The following is a 19,979-nucleotide window of genomic DNA, read 5'->3' on the forward strand; positions in this document are numbered from 1 at the left end:
CAGCCAGACAAATGCAGAGAGCAGGAGAGCTTGCAGAGGAGTAGCAGCATGTTACAGAATGAAGAGAGCCCAGAGGTGTGGGCAGAGCCCCAATTCATCCCAGGCAGGGGTTGCTGGGATGCATATTCCCAGGCCCTGGACTCAGAGATTCTGGGTAAGGCTCTGCATCCCCCACATTCTAATGGCTGGCATCCTAAACTAAATCTTTGTATGTAAGGGTCCCTTACATCACACTCACCTGTCCACAGGTGAGCTCCACGAGGGCAGGGAACACAACTGTCATTTTCATGGCCCTGTCCTCAGCGTTGCAACATGGCAGAGCCCCATTTTTAGAAGATTCTTTTTTTCTTTTTTCTTTTTTAAAGATTTTCTTTATTTATTCATGAGAGATACAGAGGCAGAGGCAGAGGGAGAAGCAGGCTTCCCACGGAGCAGGGAGCCCGATGCGGGACTTGATCCCAGGACCCTGGGATCATGACCTGAGCTGAAGGCAGACGCTTAACCAACTGAGCCACCCAGGCGTCCCTAGAAGATTCTTTTAAAGAAACGTTTATATAGCATGAATTCTGGGCAGGCACTATCTTTAAGTGCTAATAAATATTAATTTGTTGACTCCCTCATTACAACCCTGTGAAATAAAATTATTATCCCCATTTCACAGATGAGAGTAAAGCAGAGGGGTTAAGTCACTTGTAAAGGGCACATGGATAGGAAGTGGCAGAGCCAGGATTTGAACCCAGGCAGGAAGTTCATGATCTGTGGACTTCACTCCTCCCCACTGTCTAAGGATTGGTTCCACTGTCACTGGGGGGGGCAAGGAGCTGGGCCACAAGACCTCGACTATTCTGAGCTATACGCCATTCCACTTCCTGCCTTGGGCTTGGTGGGAGGTGGGGGCTATGCCTGACCAGGGGCTGTGCCTCCGTTTTCAGCACACCTGGGCTTCCTGTGGATGCTGCTGCTGGTTGCCTATGGGCAGAGGGACCCCAGCACCTACCACTTCAACAGACACCTTGAGCACAGCTTCACCCAAGGCTTTTCAGCTGTGTTAAGCTTCAAGGAATTCTTCATGTGGGCCAACACCACCCTCATGAGCAACCTGTACAGTCATTACCCAGGTACTCTCCCTTCACCCCAGGACTGTGTCAGCTCCCCTGTGCAGACTCCTTTCTAGGAACAGGAGTGGGTCACTGTCACCATCAGCCATATGCTTTGAAGGACAGACCCTCAGAAGGTTGTGTATGCACAAGAGAAGGGCCTTAACCCTCCCCTGATGCAGAGTGGAGGACTTCCTAAATGAGAGATAACCGAACATGAATCGGCTAGGCAGAAACAGTATACCGGGCAAAAGGGACAAGGCGAGAAAAGGCAAGCCTGAAACACCAAGGCACTGCTGTTCCTGGAATTACAAAGCATTGGGTGTGGCTGCAGTGTAAGGTATAAGTGGAGTAAGAAGCAAAGCAGGAGAGAGAAATAGGGACCAGATCATGAAGGGTCTCAGAAGTTCATATTGAGAAAGCATTGACAGTTTCTCTGAGGGAGTAACATAATCAAATTTGCATTTAAGAAGGATCATTGCAGAATCCTGTGGAAGTTCGAATAGAGAGCAGTTAGGATGCTGGGGAGAAATGATGGGGCTGATGCAGGGATGAGAAGCAGGAGTGATGGAGAGATGGGCATGGGTGCAGATAACACTGAAGAGGTAGAGTTGATGAGCCTTGCTGACCATTAGGATGTGGGCATTGAGAGAAAGGGTACAAAGTGTCTCCAAGTTGATGACTAGGTGGTGGGGGTACCATTCCTCAAGAGAAGTTATGCAGGAAGTAGAAAACACCTAAGGTAAGAACATGGTGATGAATGTAGCCTTTGGTTGACCATAACTACTTACTCTTGACTGTTTCTACAATGGGTACATTGAAGTTCACATTAGCATCCAGGCCAGGATGCACTAAGACGATTTTGATGGCTAGGCTGACCCACCTGTTTTTCATCTCCAGGCTTTATCACTGATGGGAACTCTAAGCTGGTTGGCAGTGCCCAGATTCGCCAAGTGAGGGTCCTGGAAAGCTCTTGCCCTCTTGCCCCACAGTTGCAGGCTTCTCTTGATGAATGCCATGCACCATATTCCCTGGATATTGAAGACCTGTCAGACTATGGGGAAGGCTGGAATGCCTCCATACCCAATAACAGCAGTGGCTTTTCCCAGGCTTGGCAGTACCAGAGCCAGAGCCAACGCCGACGGTATCCCATCTGGGGCAAACTCACTGTGTACCGGGGAGGAGGTTATGTGGTCCCCTTGGGGACTGATCGCAAAAGTGCATCAAGGTAAGACTCACTTGACTCGTGTGTGGCCAAGGAAAGCCATTTGCTAGAGTCTAGGTCTGATTAACAGGGGCAGCAAAGCTCATTCATGTCATTGTAGGGAGGGACTGGGGGACTCAGAAGTATTCAGATTGTATTTCCAGGCCCCTGGAAACTGCAATCTCAGAGTCCCTCTCCAGCACTCTCAGCCTAATGGGCTGAGTCTGGTGGCCTCTGCAAGAGCCAGTATAGTGATGGGGAACTCTACCACACAAAGCCATCCACCACCAGGCAGGTGGGAAGTGGTTAAGGCTCTTATCCTTAGCGAAGAATCATGTTTTTATGTGCAGTGAGTTACAGTACCAAGGAAGAGCACTGAGTACGGAGCATTCACTGTTCCTATAGTGATAGAAGCAAGCGCTCTTTGTCTGAAGGATGTCACCTTATCCCTCGAGGTTGCTCACTACAAACATAGCCTTAAGAAATGGCTTGGGCAAAGCCATTCCTGGAATACCCAACATGATTGTGCATGGACATCCAGAGCCCGTGCAGACCGCCTCTCCCAGCACACTCTAGAGTTAGAGAGCCCTACGTGTGAAACCCTGGCACTGCTCCTGTTAGCTATGTGGCCCCAGGCAAGTTAGTGAACCCATGTGCACCTCAGTCTTCTCTAGGAACACAGGTAACAAACCCCCAAGGAGAACAACTGGCAGGGGTCCCCTAGGATTAAGGACAGGACAGGAATAGTCAATTTCAGCATAAGAGGGGTTTTCCTGCCACTTGCAACAAGTGATATTCTCTCTTCTATACACCAGGCAGGACACAGACCCAGTGGGCACAGGGCATATTTTAAAATAGGCCCATTACTGGGCGCCTGGGTGGCTCAGTTGGTTGAGCGACTGCCTTCGGCTCAGGTCATGATCCTGGAGTCCCTGGATCGAGTCCCGCATCGGGCTCCCTGCTCAGCGGGGAGTCTGCTTCTCCCTCTGACCCTCCCCCCCTCATGTGCTTGCTCTCTCTCATTCTCTCTCTCAAATAAATAAATAAAAAATCTTTAAAAAAAAAAAAATAAATAAAATAAAATAAAATAGGCCCATTACTATTGCTGCCAGTAAAACAGCTGTCACTATTACACACACACACACACACACACACACACACGACATGCTATTGCATTTTCTCTTCACAATGTTCCCGAAGCACTGGTGTTAACACTATTGTAGATGAGGAGACTGAGTCCTGGAGAGGTTATCAGCTTGCCTACGAGGCAGTCAGGATTTGAACCCCGGTCCCTCCAGCACATGCTCTTTCCACAACACCAGTGGGCAGACCTCCAGGAACTCGTTTCATGTGAACTGCCAACCCAAGAGAGGTCTCTACTGCTGCTATTGCTGCCTGCTTAAGCCCGTGATTTTCTATGCGGTTCCACTCACATGGTGGTCCTTAAACTTTAAAAAGCGGCACAATCCCCTGGAAGGCTCATCAGAACACAGATCCCTCAAACACAGATCCCCCAGAGGAGTTTGTTTCGAGAGGTCTGGGGTGGGGACTGAGAATCTGCATTTCTACTGAGTTTCCAGATGATGTGGATGCTGGCAGTATGGGGACCACACTTTGATGACCTCTTCTCTAACACCCAGGAGAGCATGGGTGCCAAGACACTGCACCATTGGTGGGAAACTGTGATCACTCTCAGGAGCAGCGCCAAGGCCCTATGGCCCCGGGCATAGAGTGCAGGGAGCCACTGTAGTTGGAGATGTCCCTAATTAGCCCTCTTCCTACAGAATTCTCCAGTACCTCTTTGACAACACCTGGCTGGACAGACTGACCAGAGCCGTTTTTGTGGAGTTCACTGTTTACAACGCCAACGTCAACCTGTTCTGCATCATCACTCTGACCCTGGAGACTAGCGCCCTGGGTGAGCAGCCTTGCCTGTGACCCTGTCTAGAATGTTCTGGAAGACAGACTCCCCTCCCTCTGGGCCAGGCCTCCTGACCAGGCTGGGCCTCGCTGCCTCAGGGCCAGAGTTCTGGGGCCAATGGTTGTTTGGGAGATTCGGGGGTGGGTTTTGGTTCTCCCTGGGCACCCAAAGGCCAGGTTCCAGAGCTGCTCCAGCTTTATTCCTAGGTGCCTCCACTTCTCTCTGGCCTGTCTCCCAAGATACCCTGAGGGAACCCAGTTGGAGTCTGAAGGCAGCTCATCACCTTGAGCTTCCTGCTCTGGGGAAGGCAGGCTGGGGAGGGGGTGACCTGGTTACAGATAATTTCAGCTAAAACAACATTTTACAACTTGTACCTCAACCTACAGGACAAAGTACATTTTACATTATTTTCCAACACACACACACACACACAAAGATACATAACTGAGACAAAAGCTTCAAAAATATATTCCTTCACTACATGCAATATACTCTGATATTTTGTGTTCTGTTCCATTTCTTTCTCCCCATTTCCCACCTTCCACCTCTTTTAACGCTATCAAAATCTATTGAAAACACTGATCCAAAGCTTCATCAGCTAATAACGAATTTTCCTAAAATTCAACCACCTCTCCTTTAAAAATTAAGCCATTTTTAGTATCAAATTACATTTTTAATAGAGCTAATACATGCCTGTAGTTCTTTAAATTTCATAATAGTAGAAAGAAAAGTAAAAGGCCTTCAACTTTCTTGATCACTGGCCACTGTCAAGTGCTTCTTTTAAATCCTTTTGTGTGTGTGGGGGGGTATTTGTATCCTTGTGTTCTCCTACTTCTTTTTGCCACCTTTGTGGTTCTTAGGGACCAATTAAACAGCCTGTCCCCAAACACATTTAATTAGATTATGTGTTTCTACAAATGAGAAATGAGGATTGGGTTTCAGGTCTGGTTGGTTCAAGCAGTCCACTGATATTGGCAAGGACTCAGGTTGTTTGTGTCTCTCCATTCTGACATTTTCGGGGTTGGCTTTGTCTTCAGAGGCGATAGCCTTATCAAACTTTTTTTAAATCATTACTAAAATATCATTACAATACTCCCCCCAAAAACAAGACACATAAATGGATGAAAGATGATTCAAAAGAAGGCTGAATTTTAGGCATACTGGTCAATAGATGAATTGATCTTCAGTGAACTCTCTTTAGGTGAACGAGCTTTAAGTGAGCCAGCCTGGAGTAAATGAATGTTCAGTGAGTTGTGTGCTTTGGCTGGAGGTGACTGAGGGCACAAATGGCTGACACCAGATGCAGAGGATAGGGAGTGGCTCTTCCAGAGCAGCTTCCCGCATCCCCTCTAATATGTCCATTATCTTTGACATCCACTATGTGTCCAGTCCCTTGGGTCTGTGGGTCTAAAGGACCTTTCTCTTCTCTTCTGCCCTGGCCAGCCCTCAGAATGCCTGAGCTTTCATCATGCCACTGATGACTTCCAGTCAGAAGTGGTGGCTCTGAGCGGGTGGGTGACCAGGAGTGAGCAGAACATGTTTTGCTTCCCAGGAACCTTCTTTGCACAGATGAGCCTGCAGAGCCTGCGCCTGTACCCCTTCACTGACGGCTGGCACCCCTTCGTGCTAGCAGCAGAGGCCATCTACCTCCTGTTCCTCCTCTACTACATGATTTTGCAGGTGAGGTGTAGACTACGGCTCCATGGGATGGAAGCAGCAGTGTGCCTGTTCCCTCTCACACACGTTCCCCAGAGTGAAGCCTCAAGAAAGGAGAGGGGAGTGTTCTGCTAACCTGTTTGCCATGGCACCCTTTTGGTCCTTCTGCAGTCCTGAGAGCTGACCCAGATCAGGGACCAGCTTTCAGCACCTCTCAGGAACTGAGGCTCAGAGGGTGGTCCTTCCTGGGTGGGGAAAGGAGAGGAACTGAGACCTTCCAAAATGCCAAAGGTAGCTGGCAGTTCACCTGTGGTCCCTGGGAATTAGGAAAAAATCCCCTCTGCCACCTTTAAATAGCACCATGCTGCAAAACGAAGGTGCCGATGTTGATAATGACGGTGGTTTGAGGAAGCTGGGAACTCATTTGAAGCTTGGTACATACCCCCGCCCCTGCCCCACCAAAAATGCAAATCAGACATCTTGAAAGGGCCTCCCCATCCCCGGCTCAACAGCCACAACAACCACTTTGAAGTAAGGATGATACTTTGATTGTTTACCACGTGACAGACATTGTGTGAAGAACCTTGAGTGGATTTTCTCCTTTAATACCAGGAGAAAGTTTCTATTGGCTCCACTTCACAGAGTAGGAAGCTGAAGCCCAGAGACATTAAGGAATTTTTCCAAGGCCAAAACTGAATCCAGAGAGTCTGACCCCTGAATTCGACACTCAACCCCTCTGTCGCACCTCAGACTCATAAACCTTGATCCCACGGGGCCTCTGAGCATCACCATTGCCAACCCAACAGGGAACAGTCATCAAATAGCAACCTTAAGAACATCAAAGGAGGCCCATCCACCACCCACCCCCGAGCTCACTCCTCCCCTCTGGATTGCCCTCACCCTCTGCCTGCAGCTGCCACACAACGCTTCTCTCCAGAGCCCTTACATCTTTCTCAAAATGCCACTTAAGCAGTTCTTAAAATCTTCTGCCATCTCCATCCCTTTATAATGGAGGCAAACTTTAGCCTCTTAGCAGCCAAACACAAACCCATTCTCCGTAAGAGTAGGGAGGAGGAGGGAAATAGAACAGAACGGTAGGAAAATTCTCTTTAGTGGGAGGGAAAAACAGGAGGGAGGCCTAGAACTTGCACAGCGTAATTCCTTTCGACGACGTGTGACACCCGATGGGGAAAGAGGATTAAAAACAAAGTTTCCTGCCAATCTAGAAAACCTCTCCACAAAGGTAGGAAAAAAAAACTACTTTAACAAAATTACTCATTTTTAATTGTGGTAGATAAATATATATAACATAAAATTTACCACTTTAAACATCTTTAAATGTACAGCTCAGTGGCGTTATGTACATTCACATCGTCGTGCAACCATCACTACCATCCATCTCCAGATTTATTTTCCTCTTACAAAGCGGAAACTGTACCTGTTAAACAATTACTCCCCACTTCCCCCTAAGAAAACAACTTTTCTTATTGAATAAGCATGACACTATACTGTGATGCACATCCCAGGCAATCCACTAAGAGATTCCAAAGACAGAAAGCAGTCTCACCCTTGCATTGCCGGTCAAATAGGACCCATTTTATATTCATCCTTAAGATAAACAGTAATTAATCCTCAAGAGGATTTATGGAATCATCTGTCCCACTAGTCCACCCTAAATTCACCCGGTAATTGGAGTGGCCACTTGTGTTTGCTAACTGCCTTTATCAAAAGGAAAAATAAATGTACATGTTCACACTAAGAGGTAATTTTGCAACCTGGAGCCAGGGGCCTACCATTTGGCTCTTACCCTCCCAGGGAAACTGGGAGTGAAGGGCACAACCTTCCTTCCTTTGTGTTCACACTTCAAAGAGAAAGCTCCCAGGTCCTTTAGAAAAACATTCCTGAGGCTAGTTTAAGTTTCAAAAAGATTTATATATGTCTCAAAGGGGCAGAGAAAGATTTCACAATTACAAGTTTTCTAAAGTAAATGCTCTATGAAAGGGTGGGGGGTTCTTTCCCATTCCCCAATTTTTTGCATCAGAGATAATTAAATGTTTTTCTTGTTAGATGCTGTATTTACTCTTATGTATCCCCCAAATTCTGCAGCCCAAGTTGGTAATGAAAGCAGAGGGGGGGTCTGTGCACAAGGCAGGGGAGAGGCCCCAGGCACTCTAGGGCTTCTTTATTGAGAAGCCTCTCCAGGATACAGTAGGCCCCTGCTGGAGAGTCATCTTGGGGGGGGGGTTGGAGAGCCATGGTGGAAGGGGTAGGGAGGCACAGTTCTGGCTACAGCATTTGGTAGAACCTCCAGCTCCTTTCCCAGGCCAAGCTCATGAGGAAACAGAGGTGGTGCTATTTCCATAGCAAGTGGAATCTTCTGGAGCTGACCATCATCCTGGCCAGCTGGAGTGCCCTGGCGATGTTTGTGAAGAGGGCCATCCTGGCAGAACGTGAAATCCAGCGCTACCGGAACCATGGGGAGGAGTAAGTGTTCTGCCTTGGCCCCCAACTCCCACACTAGACCTGCTTCCTCCAGCTCTGTGGCCCCAGGGTCAGGGGGGAGAACCCCCCTGGGGAGGGTGTGAAATCTTGTTGACCCTCAGATCATCAGGGTCACTCTTTTTAAAAACATAACTATAGCTACCACTTAGATTCAGGTTTGGGGCCTGACACATCTGCAGTTGAGAGGGCTCTTTAATACAAAATAGAACAATATCTTACTTTTGCAAATCTTACCAAAACATAAGACCATGTGACACCCTGTGAAGGTCCCTGCCCCAAAGATGTAGTAGCACACCAGTCTGCCTACATCTGCTACTATTTACATAAAGTGTCCACTCTGCTAGACCAAATGCACTAGCCCACCAGATGCTTGCAAGAACCCATGGCGGTAGACGTTGTTACTACCCGGACGAAGGTTTGCCTCTTGGTGGGTGTTGAGCCAAAAGACACGACCAAGCCAAAAGAATAGGAAAAGGAAGAATTTTACTTGCAACAAGTAAAGGAGAACACCGAGGATCTTTCCCAAAGCAATGTCTCCCCAAACCACAAAATTGGGAAAGTTTTAAGGTAAGGGTGAATACATATTCGAAAGGGCTTGCGTGCACAATGGGGAACAGCATGGCATTGGGGCAGAAGTCATCTAAGGTAACTGAGTCCAGGTTGAAGTCACTAGGGCTGGCAAAGGTCAGCATTATCATTTCCCTGGCTTTAGTTGGTCTGGTATCTGAGTACTCAAGGGGGTGTAGATCCTGCAAAGAGAACTCAAGAATGTACATCAGGTCAATCTTGGCTTTGTTTTAGCACAGATTGTCCCTGATATGATCAGACTATATCCTGGCCTGATAATGGCTGTTTTATTCTTACATTCGTTCACAAGATGGCCAGGGGCCTAAAATGACTTCCTATGTCAAGAAAGCTAGGTCTTTCTGTTTCTGGGGACTCCTAACTCTTTCTGCTTACATTAACAATATTCCATTTTACAAATAAAGAAATTGAAGGGATGCTTGGGTGGCTCAGTTGGTTAAGCATCTGCCTTCGGCTCGGGTCATGATCCTGGGGTCCTGGGATCGAGTCCCACATCTGGCTCCTTGCTCAATAGGGAGCCTGCTTCTCCCTCTGCCTGCTGCTCTCCCAGCTTGTTCTCTCTCTCTGACAAATAAATACATACATACATATATACAATCTTTAAAAAAAAAAAGAAAAGAAAGAAATTAAAGCTCACAGAGGTAATTTCCCCAAGCCACAGAGCTAAGAGGTGGCAGAGAAGTAGTTTAAACCTAGCTTATGTCAGGGGCTCAGTCAGTACAACATGCAACTCTTGATCTTGGGATTGTAAATTCAAGCCTCATGTTGGGTGTAGAGATTACCTAAAATAAAATCCTTAAGGGGTACCTGGCTGGCTCAGTCAGTAGAACATGCGACTCTTAATCTCAAGATCATGAGTTTGAGCCCTATGTTGGGTGTAGAGTTTACTTAAAATCTTAAAAAAATTTTTTTTTAAAACCCCAAAAACCTAGCTTGTATGTCTCTAGGATCGCAATCCTTATTTCAAACCATTGTGTTTCTTGACTCATCCACTAATTTAATTGATATGGATAATATTTATTTATTGTTGGATGCTGTACACTGTTATAAAAACACCACTTTAAAAGCACTATTTCATCTACTTTAATCTTCCCCAAATTTCTGAAAGACAGAATTATGAACATCCCTTTTTTTTTTTTTTTTTACAGATAAGGAGATTGAGGCTCAGGAAGGATGTCTGTCCAAGGTCAGAGAATTTGGAAATAAATGGAAATGCAGGGCCTGTAATTTGAACTCTCCATTCCTAACCTATTCCCTAGGCTGGTTCATTTAGCTCACATCTTCACTGAGCTCTAAATGGCATGAGAGAGGGTTAGGTATTTTAAAAGAGGCAGGAAAAAGGTACTGCAGGAGCCAAAGGAAGAAGCAGCCATCCATACCAGCAGCCCCAGTCTGCTCAAAGGGAAGGAAGATTCTGGAAGGCAGGAGATTAGGTAGAAGGGTAGCTTTCATTCAGGCATTATAAATGTATATTAAATGCTTTTACAAACTTGAGATCATGTAATTTTGTTCCATAATGATGAAGGATAGTTGGAAGAAAGGCAGGCAGGGACAAGGGGCCCCACCCTAAGAGGAAACCACCCTTAAAAGGATTTTACACCACCCTGGAAGGAGCCCTCCACCCTTTCCCACTGATGGATGACAAAAACCTGATTGGATGACAGGAACATGGAGGGTTCATCAGATTAAAACAGCCGACAACAAGCCCATAAAGACCCCTAGACTTAGAAACTCCAGTGGCAAGCCTCTCAGGTCCCCTCTCTCTTCAGGAGCTTTGTATTATCACTTTACTATTGCTTAATAAACTTTGCTTTGCTGCCCACCACTCTTTGTCTGGTCTACCTCTTCATTCTTTGAAGTGGTGTGGCCAAGAACCACAGGCACCAAGGGAAAAAGGAAATCCTTTAACAATAACCTCTTCTCCATCTATGTCACCAGATGTAGGTCTAGTCCATTTTACTTTTTTCTTTTTTTTTTATGTAGGCTCCATGCTCAGCTTGGAGCCCAACATGGGGCTTGAACACACAACCCTGAGATCAAGACCTGAGCTGAGATCAAGAGTGGGACGCTTAGCCGACTGAGCTGCTCAGGGACCCTTAGTTCTATGTCATTTTAACAATACACCAATATTAAGACTGAATTAAAAGTGCAAATACAGAAAGTGAAGGGAATGAAGGGCAGGGTGGGAGGGCAGGAAGGACCCAGACTTTGGAATCAGACATGCCTGGATTCCAACTCTCATTCTTTCACCACTAGTTAGGTCACTAGTCTGTGACCTTGTGCCAACTCTTCGTCCTTATCTGTAAAACACAGACAGCAATACTTACCTCATCCAGTGGTCTTGAAGATCAGTTGAGATAATGCAGTTGAGGTTCATTAGGTCCTTACTTAGCACAGAAAGTGAATGATACTTCCATCCTTCCTTCAAATGCAAGGGCAGTGCAGACATACACTCAAGACAAGTGTGAGAGAGAATGTGGCACCTAGGGAACCCGAACCAGGAGGGGAGGCTCACAGAATTCCCTCACTTCCATCTTCTTGACACTGGGAGTATTTCCATAGCTCTGCATCCATTAACCAAAAATGCTAGGAAATGGTCCCATGACTACCATCAACATCATCATCCCTATCATAGGCGTCATCTTCACCATCATTCTTACCACCATCACCATCAGCCCTATCATTATCACCATCATCACCACCACCATCACCTCCATCATCACTATCGTCATCCATATCATAACCATCATCACCACCATCACCATCATCACCAGCTCATCATTACCTAGCTGGGGAGATTGGACCAGTTCTATCTCCCAGACCTATTGTGGGAAGTGATGGCCTCTGAGATCATAATAAATCTAATCCTGCATCCTGGGCTGAACTGAGCCCAAATGAGCTCTGGCTGAGCTTCTCATAGTCTCTGAGACCCAGTCTCCCCTTTTGGTCCCACAGGGGTATCAGTTTCAGCGAGACAGCAGCAGCTGATGCTGCCCTTGGCTACATCATTGCCTTCCTGGTATTGCTGTCCACAGTGAAGCTTTGGCATCTGCTCAGGTTGAACCCCAAAATGAATATGATCACTTCAGCCCTACGCCGTGCTTGGGGGGACATATCAGGCTTTATCATCATCATCCTTATCATGTTTCTGGCTTACTCCATTGCGGTGAGTGGCTCCTTCGGTGAAACCTTCAGGGCTGGTCTCCTTGGAAGCACAGGCTTCTCAGTGGTGGGGGGTTGAGGGTTAGGGTAAGAAGACTTTGGTACCTGAGGGAGATGGTGGAGCTTCTGAGTCCAGGGCTTTTTAGCTGGGAGCTCATAAACTGGCCACCCCAAATGGCAAAGGCTGGAGACCTCAGTTGGGTAAGAGGAGGGAGTATAGTCTCTAAGACAGAAAGGGCTGACTACCTCCAATAAAGGATTCCTTTCTGTATCTAGACCCTGCCTGGATGTGCCAGTTCTCCTAAGATCCCAACTGCTCAGACATGCACAGAACATTCCCTCTGTGTTGGGGGATGTGGAGATGAATTGGGCAGAGAAGCGGAAGTGAGGACAGATACAACTGTAGACTATGTCACTGCTCAATGCCTTACACATGAGGCATGAACTTAATAGGGCCAAAAATCATTTCATTCGTCCCTTGACACTGAGAGCTTTTTGGCAATCACATCTCTTTTGTGAATGAAAAAAATATTGTGTTATCAACTCTTTTATTACCAATGAATGTGGGAAACAAAGACCCTCTGCCAAATTTTGATCTCCATCTAAATATGCCCCCATCCTCTCCAAGTCCACATTCCCCATAATACCATGGCTCTCACTCCTCTGTGACCTTTCACCCAATCCTGACCCACTCTCTACCCCAACCCCCCTCCCAGTTCTTGCCTTGGCCCCATCCAGTCTCATATTCCATCATCTTTGACCTCCATAGCACCCAGTGGTCCCTCTTATCCTAGTCCCACTCCCTCTCTAACCCTCTCCACATTCCTCATCCTTTTCCTGTCCCTATCACCTCAATCCTGACTCCCTACTCTCTGACCCTACTCCATCTTCCTCTCTCACCCTGAGAAATGGGGTGAGGTGGGTTGATGCAGTGATGGAGGGTATATGCTAAAAAGCTGGAGTCTGATTTTATAAAAAATTCTCCACCTGACTCCTCAATTCACATGGATTCAGTCCTCCATCTGCAGTGCAGGAGCTGCAGGGATACTGCAGTGTCCTCTGGGACCAGAAGTCACCAACTCAGAGCCAAGGGAGTGCTGGGCCTCCCTGACACAATAGTGGAAATCTTTGGGGGGAAGGGTGCTGTGGTGAGGAGGAACTATGGTGGGGCGGGGGGTAAGGCCCTATCCAGGCAGAAGCCTGTTGTTATCCAACCCAACTCCCCCAGAGCAAAGAGGTTAGGGCCTCAAAGAGCCCATTTTCATCACTGAATCTTAGAGCAGTCATCTGAGTGAACACAATAGTGCCTGAGCCCCAAAAGTGCGTATGCATCCCTTACAGAACTGGCTCTGTACACACACCCACTTGCAAGCCGCTGTAGGTACCAACAGTAGGTACAGCCAGGCCAAGGGTGTGGCTGACCCAGAACACTGTCTCTACTGTCAAACAATAGGCGTTAGATGTGGGGTGGGGAGGTCACTTGGTTTCTGTCTCTGTTCACAAGGACTCTTTCCATAACAGTCAAACTTAATATTTGGTTGGAAACTCCGTTCCTACAAAACCCTCTTTGATGCAGCAGAAACGATGATCAGCCTTCAGCTAGGAATCTTTAACTACGAGGAGGTAATGGGGTGTGGTGGGGTGGGGGTGGGGGACGTAGACACTGCCATCTACACTAAGCCTTTATGAAAATTAGAAAAAGCACCCTCCTCAAATGCCTCCTCCTGGGTGAATGTTACCCCTTGGGTCCATGGCTTGGTAAGCACAGGGCAACTTTGGACAAATAAAATTGTCTCCCTTCCTCTAGGCAGACAGCCCCATACTAGGGCCCATAGCTTGCCCTGGGGACCCCAGCTTACGGGAGAACAACAAGCACTGGCTACTCAGGAGAGGGCTGTGCTGGGAGGTCTCTAGAAGGGAGTGCTCCTGGCCCTAGCCAGGAATGGTAACCATATTTGGAAATGGTGGCGTAGGGAGTAGGGGGTGCTCTCTCTCCTAGGTCTCTCCTAGCAGCTCTTGAGAGCACTGCCCGGCAGAAGGGGACCTTCCTGGTCCCAGGCTCTGCCTAGTCTGGGAACCAGTTTTCCCTGTAAGGGTGCCTAGGGGAAGTGGCCACTGGGACACAGGACTCCTGGGGGTGACTCTGGCTTTCTTCCCCACAGGTCCTGGACTACAGCCCAGTGCTTGGCTCCTTCCTGATTGGGTCTTGCATCATTTTCATGACATTTGTGGTGCTGAATCTATTTATCTCTGTCATCCTGGTGGCCTTCAATGAGGAGCAAAAATACGATCAGGTGAGAGTCCCTTTGGCCTATTCTTCAACAGTCACTGACCTTGAACTAGGAAGAGACTGAGCAGCATTAGACATTAAGGGGATGTGAGAGACCACTGTAGCCCAAAGCCCTCATTTCATGGGAGGGGAAATAGGAGCAGAAGGAGGAAATTACTTCCCTAAGATGCCAAGCAAATGAAGGGCAGACTAGAATCAGGTCTCCTGATTCCCAAGGTGGCACTCCCGCTCATGACCGCAGTGATTCTCAGCCCTACTTGTACATTAGAATCACGTGGGGGCTTTTGGGACGTCTGCTGCTGCACTGAGACCAATAAACACAAAATCCCTGGGGGGAATGAGTCAAACACCGGTATTTTTGAAATCTTCCCATGTGATTTTAATACACAGCCGAGTCTGAGAACCTGTTAAAAATGATTAAAGCAGATAACTTATGTGATATAAACTTTAACACTTCATGAAGTGGACAGTCCCCATTCAGAGAAGTACAAATGGGGTGGAAGGCAGGAAGCTTTTACAGGATAAATAATAAAGAACAGGAAGAGGAAAAATAAAAAAAAAATATATATATATCTGATTGGCTAGGGCCACACAGTCAACCTTGTTAGGGGTGAGACAGAAAAGAAAATAAGTATAGAGCCCAGAGGTGGCTTGGTGTTTGGGGACTGGCTGACCTGATATACTGAATTCTGGGCAGGGAATCATTTACAGGGACACAAAAGTTCTGTAAGCTTCGGTTTGCTGTCATGGCATGCCAGGCAGGAGCAGCTCCATCTTGGGCCTAGAAATTTATTTCAACAAGTCATATGGTAACTAGTTTAAATTTTAAGAAGCTGGCAAACGATTTCCCAAAGCGGCTGCACCGTTTCGCTTTCCCAGCAGCAATGCACGAGGGTCTTTGCACATAAATTCCTAAGAGCCTCTGTTGGGGGTGGTAGAGGGAATTTTATTCTCATCACAGGGGAAGAAGGAACCTCTTGGGGATAAAGGTGGGAGCATACACCTTTGGGATTCCCAGAAGAAGGGGACTCCCAACACAAAATTGACTCTAAATACTGAAGTGACTTTGGCAGAGATCAAATTGGACAATAAAACCATGATTTCCCCTTAGAAAGAAAGAGAAGCCCCCAAAGAGGATGGTTCTATGTATGTCACAAGGTTCTTTTTCCCTCTTCAGCTGTCGGAGGAAGGAGAGATTGTTGATTTGTTGCTGATGAAAATACTCGGTTTCCTGGGTATTAAATGTAAAAAAGAGGAGCCTGGCAACAGCAGTGAGCAGCCCAAGTAGCGGTCAGAGGCCCGGTGCCCTCCACCTGTTCCAGCTGCACCCAAGGGTTAAGGTCTTCATCCACACATAAGCGTCTGTAGAGGGGGGAAGGCCAGAGCCTCAGACCTATGTTTATTGGTGATTCTACAGTCTCTCTGTATGTTTTCCTGTGTGCATAGAAAAGTCACCAAGCCTGGCAAGTGAAAAACTAAGAAAAATATATATACAGATATGTGCAATTGCCACTACTGTAATAGACTGTTTGTTCAAATGTATTTCCTTCTAGAAATAAAACAAATATTGTCTGGAGTTTGGGAAAAATAATCTCTATGGACTATTTCATCTTCTTGGTTGGTCAGGGGTTGCTCCTGAATGATTCTAGCTCAGGGTTTCTCAAACTGTATCCAAGAGATGTTAATGGCTGTCATAAGTTGGCTACAGTTGCCAGAACAAAGTACCACAAACTAGGTGGCTTAAAATAACAGATATTTATGGTCTGCATTCTGGAAGATAGAAGCCCAAAATCAAAGTGTCAAGGGGGGACATGTTCTCACTAAGACTCTGGGAAGAGTCTTCTCTTCCAGCTTCTGCTGTCCTTTGGTGTTCCTTGGCTTGAGGATGCAACATTCTAATCTCTGTGTCGTCACATGGCCTTCTTCCTTGTGTCTGTCCCTGTGTTTCTTTTCCTCTTATAAGTTCTCTAGTCATACTGGATTGAGGGCCCATCCTACTCCATTATGACCTCATCTGAACTAGTTATATGTGCAACAACCCTGTTTCCAATTTTGATCACATTTTGAGTATTGGGGGTTAGGACTTCAACATATCTCTTTAGGGAACAAAATTCAACGTAACAGGTGTCATTCCCTCAGAAATGTTTCTGAATCAAATAAATGTGAGCAACACATTTGTATAAAAGGTTATACAATTCTTTGGTATGGGAATTTTTAATATGCTAAATAGGCACTGTAGTCTCCTGGGATGAGATGAGCTTAAGAAATAAAGTGTACAATGACTCCCAAACCTTTCTGACCCAGGTATCCAATACTGCAGCACCTCAGTCAGAGTTAGTGTTCCTTAGATGATACTTTGGGAATTGCTGATCTACACTTGGCTGCATGCTAGAATCCCCGGACTTCATTCCAATACATCAGAACCTCTGGGCTAGGACCCAGGCAACAATAGTTTTAAAGCCTCCCAAGGTGATTCCCATGTGCAGTCAGACTTGATAACCATGCTCTAAATTCTGAGAACCACAGATCTAGATTATAAAAGGCTTTCAGGTGTCTGTGTGGATAAGGGCACATTTCCCCTCCCCCATGCAGGGGACACACCTCCCATATCCTCTCCAGCTCACCCGTCTGGTCCCTCCTCCTCACATACCTGCGGAAACAGATCCTCCAGGCTGCCTGCCTGGTTCCATCTCATGCTTTCCTCCTTGCTATCAGAACTCAACTTCGTTCAGGGAGACCTCTACCCCTTTCCCACATGACTCATGGGAAGGTTACCCTGTAGCTACCTAAGGTAAATACTGATTTGTCTTAGTAATAATAATCCATTTCACTTGATGGGAGGGTTTTAGGGTAGTCACATGACCCAGTTCCGGCCAATGAAAACAGAAGTCTCCAGAACACTTCCTGGAAAAATCTACTTGCTAATAAAAAGAGACACATAGACATGGGGTCTTATGCTGCTAGATATTGTCTGGTCTGAGCAAGACTTCTGGAACTTTGGCAGCTACCTTGAGACCATGGGGAGCAATCCGAAGATAGCAGAGCAGAAAGATGAGAGGAACATGAATGCTTGATGACTGACTTAATCAACCCTGGACCTGAACTACTGTCTTCTATCTGGATGAGAGCTTAAATGTTTTTTTATGACAGGTGAATCCGGATCCCACCCTGACCAAAAAACAAAAAAACAACAACAAAAAAACCACACCCAGGATCCTTTATAAAGAGCCACATAACATGGAACATACACAAAACCTTGGGGATTTCATCATCTTCTATCCAACCAAAAGCCCATCATCCATTCTTTATTGTGTCATGTATGAACATGAGTTACATGTGCAGAGATGTTCATCAAATAACCCATAGCAAGGTGTACACACATGTCCTAATAGATTGGTACAGTGACCTACCCAGATATGTACGGTCTGGGTTTTTTTTTTTTAAGATTTTATTTATTTATGAGGGAGAGGGGGAAGGGGATGCGGAGAGCGAGGAAGAGAGAATGAGCCAGGGGAGAGGCAGAAGGAGAAGCAGACTCCTTGCTGAGCAGGGAGCCCGACTCAGGGCTCAATCCCGTGACCCCAGGATCATGACCTGAGCTGAAGGCAGACGCTTAACCAACTGAGCCACCCAGGTGCCCCCATACAGTCTGTTTTAAATAGGAAAAGTTCTAAGATCTGGAGAAGTTGTAAGTTCTTCATCTCTCTCATCTTTCCCATCTACTCTCCACTCCTTTACTGACTGTAAATATCAAACTGGCAACTCCTTCAATTGTATTGTTATGAGAGAAAAAAAAAAGTTTAACAAGATGAGTGGGCCCCTTCTGAGACACTTGAAAGAAAAGACCACATGCAATTTTCAGGTGTCTGTACCAAATGTGCTATGAGATGACCTTTCAAATCTCAAGCCATGGATGTTACAAAGATTATCAGTTATGAAAAAAAATTTTTTTGATTATCCTAATGCTTATTAGATTAAAAAAAATGACACATTTCCTATTGTTTTGGTGGAAGGGCATGTGATATGGTCCACAGACTGATATGTGACCTTGCTCTTCCCACCAGATGCATTAGTCGAGCTGGAAACAAATATTTTAGGGAATGGTTTGCAGTATGCTATGTTGGCTTATAACGAAACAACAATAAAAACAGAATATTGACATTATAGAAGCTAGCTAAGATCTGGAGTTTGGAGAAGACCACTGTGAGCCAGTCAGCTTCCCAAAGGGAGGCACAAAGAACAGAGCTTAAGAGAAGTTGACCGTGAATCCGACTAGAGGTCAAGTCCTGCTACTGCCACCTAATAGCTGCTTAAGCTATAAATGCTTTCCCCATTCTACTCTTGGGCAAGTCATTTAACCTTTCTGAGCCTCCAGTTCCTCACCTATGAAATGAAAGTAATACCTATCAGAAAGGGGTTTGGAGATTAAAAAGGTAATGTTTGGGGCATCTGGGTGGCTCAGTTGTTGTCTGCCTTCGGCTCAGGTCATGATCCAAGCCTGCTTCTCCCTCTCCAGCTCCCCCTGTTTGTGTTTCCTCTTTTGCTGTCTCTATCAAAAAAAATAAATAAAATCTTTAAAAATAAATAAATAAAAAGGTAATGTTTGCACAGTCCCTGGCACATACCAAGGGAAAGGAAAATGGAGCATGACCGCCCTTGCAAGCCACTGCATAGATGTGCTGACAGTGCCCATTTTGAGTGGGGTGGAAGCTCAGTGCAACAACATGAATCTCCCAAACATCCTTGCACACACTCACATCACTTTAAGGTGCCCACCCTGTAATAATGAGGATGTGGAGCTTGATGTGTTTTTCATTCTGGTGTTTCTTTGCTGATTCCTACCCACTCCATAAAATTTGTGTTGAAGTTGAGGTCTTTCCCAGAACTTAATTATTTTCTGTCTCCGTGGATGGGAACATGATTTCTGCTTTTCTCGAAAGGCCTTGGTCATGGGCTGGCTACTTAAACAAGGAAGTGACCATGCTGGGCTTCAACTTTGCCTTTTGATTGCTCCTGCATTAGCCGACTGGCTCCCACCCAGTCTCCACCAAGGAGACATTCCCGACCCTCAGACAAGTCCTTGCACCTCTACGAGGTTCATGATTCTGTCTGTCCCATTTGGGGTACCCAGGCCTCTTGGGATCTGTAAAGTAATAAATCTGTAAAGGTTCCTGGATTGTTTCCAGTATTTTGAAATGTCAAAGAGAAACTGTGTCAGAGCTCCTATGGCCAATGCCCAACAACCCGCTTCGTTTGGAATGACTCAGTTTAGACCTGGCTATGAACCCTGCTCTGGGTGACCTTGATCCTCTGTAGAAGGAGGGGAGAGTATTCTTTAACAGGACTGGGGACACTCTACCTTCCCGGGGACCTCAGGGACCCAATGGCACAGGAATACGCGCCCCGCGAAGCCATCTCTGCCGGGAACCCTCTCAATGCCCCGGGGCGTCTCCCACGCTAGCAAAGCTGGAGCTGAGGACCTTGCACTTTCACTAGCCTTAAAGGGACTCCGGGGAACGAGGTCCTGCCCCGCCCCGCCCGCCCCAACTCCTACCAGCTACT

At 46.5% G+C, this 19,979-nt stretch overlaps 2 protein-coding genes across 2 annotated transcripts in view; one reads left to right on the forward strand and one right to left on the reverse strand.

The window, feature by feature from the left end:
- LOC118531088 (polycystin-1-like protein 2) overlaps positions 1–15,731 on the forward strand; it is an 81,845-nt gene extending 66,114 nt beyond the window's left edge. Inside the window, exons 32-40 of the mRNA XM_078063526.1 lie at positions 933–1,118; positions 1,998–2,325; positions 4,086–4,219; positions 5,775–5,902; positions 8,202–8,362; positions 11,921–12,131; positions 13,649–13,750; positions 14,290–14,421; positions 15,595–15,731. Of these exons, the coding sequence (XP_077919652.1) occupies positions 933–1,118; positions 1,998–2,325; positions 4,086–4,219; positions 5,775–5,902; positions 8,202–8,362; positions 11,921–12,131; positions 13,649–13,750; positions 14,290–14,421; positions 15,595–15,705 (1,493 nt within the window). The 3' untranslated portion in view covers positions 15,706–15,731. The remainder of the gene's footprint in view (positions 1–932; positions 1,119–1,997; positions 2,326–4,085; positions 4,220–5,774; positions 5,903–8,201; positions 8,363–11,920; positions 12,132–13,648; positions 13,751–14,289; positions 14,422–15,594) is intronic.
- BCO1 (beta-carotene oxygenase 1) overlaps positions 1–19,979 on the reverse strand; it is a 153,747-nt gene that overhangs the window by 115,243 nt on the left and 18,525 nt on the right. The gene's annotated exons all lie outside the window — the stretch shown is intronic.

The sequence above is a fragment of the Halichoerus grypus genome, chromosome 15 (genome assembly GCF_964656455.1).
Source record: "Halichoerus grypus chromosome 15, mHalGry1.hap1.1, whole genome shotgun sequence".
In the NCBI taxonomy this organism is placed as follows: domain Eukaryota; kingdom Metazoa; phylum Chordata; class Mammalia; order Carnivora; family Phocidae; genus Halichoerus; species Halichoerus grypus.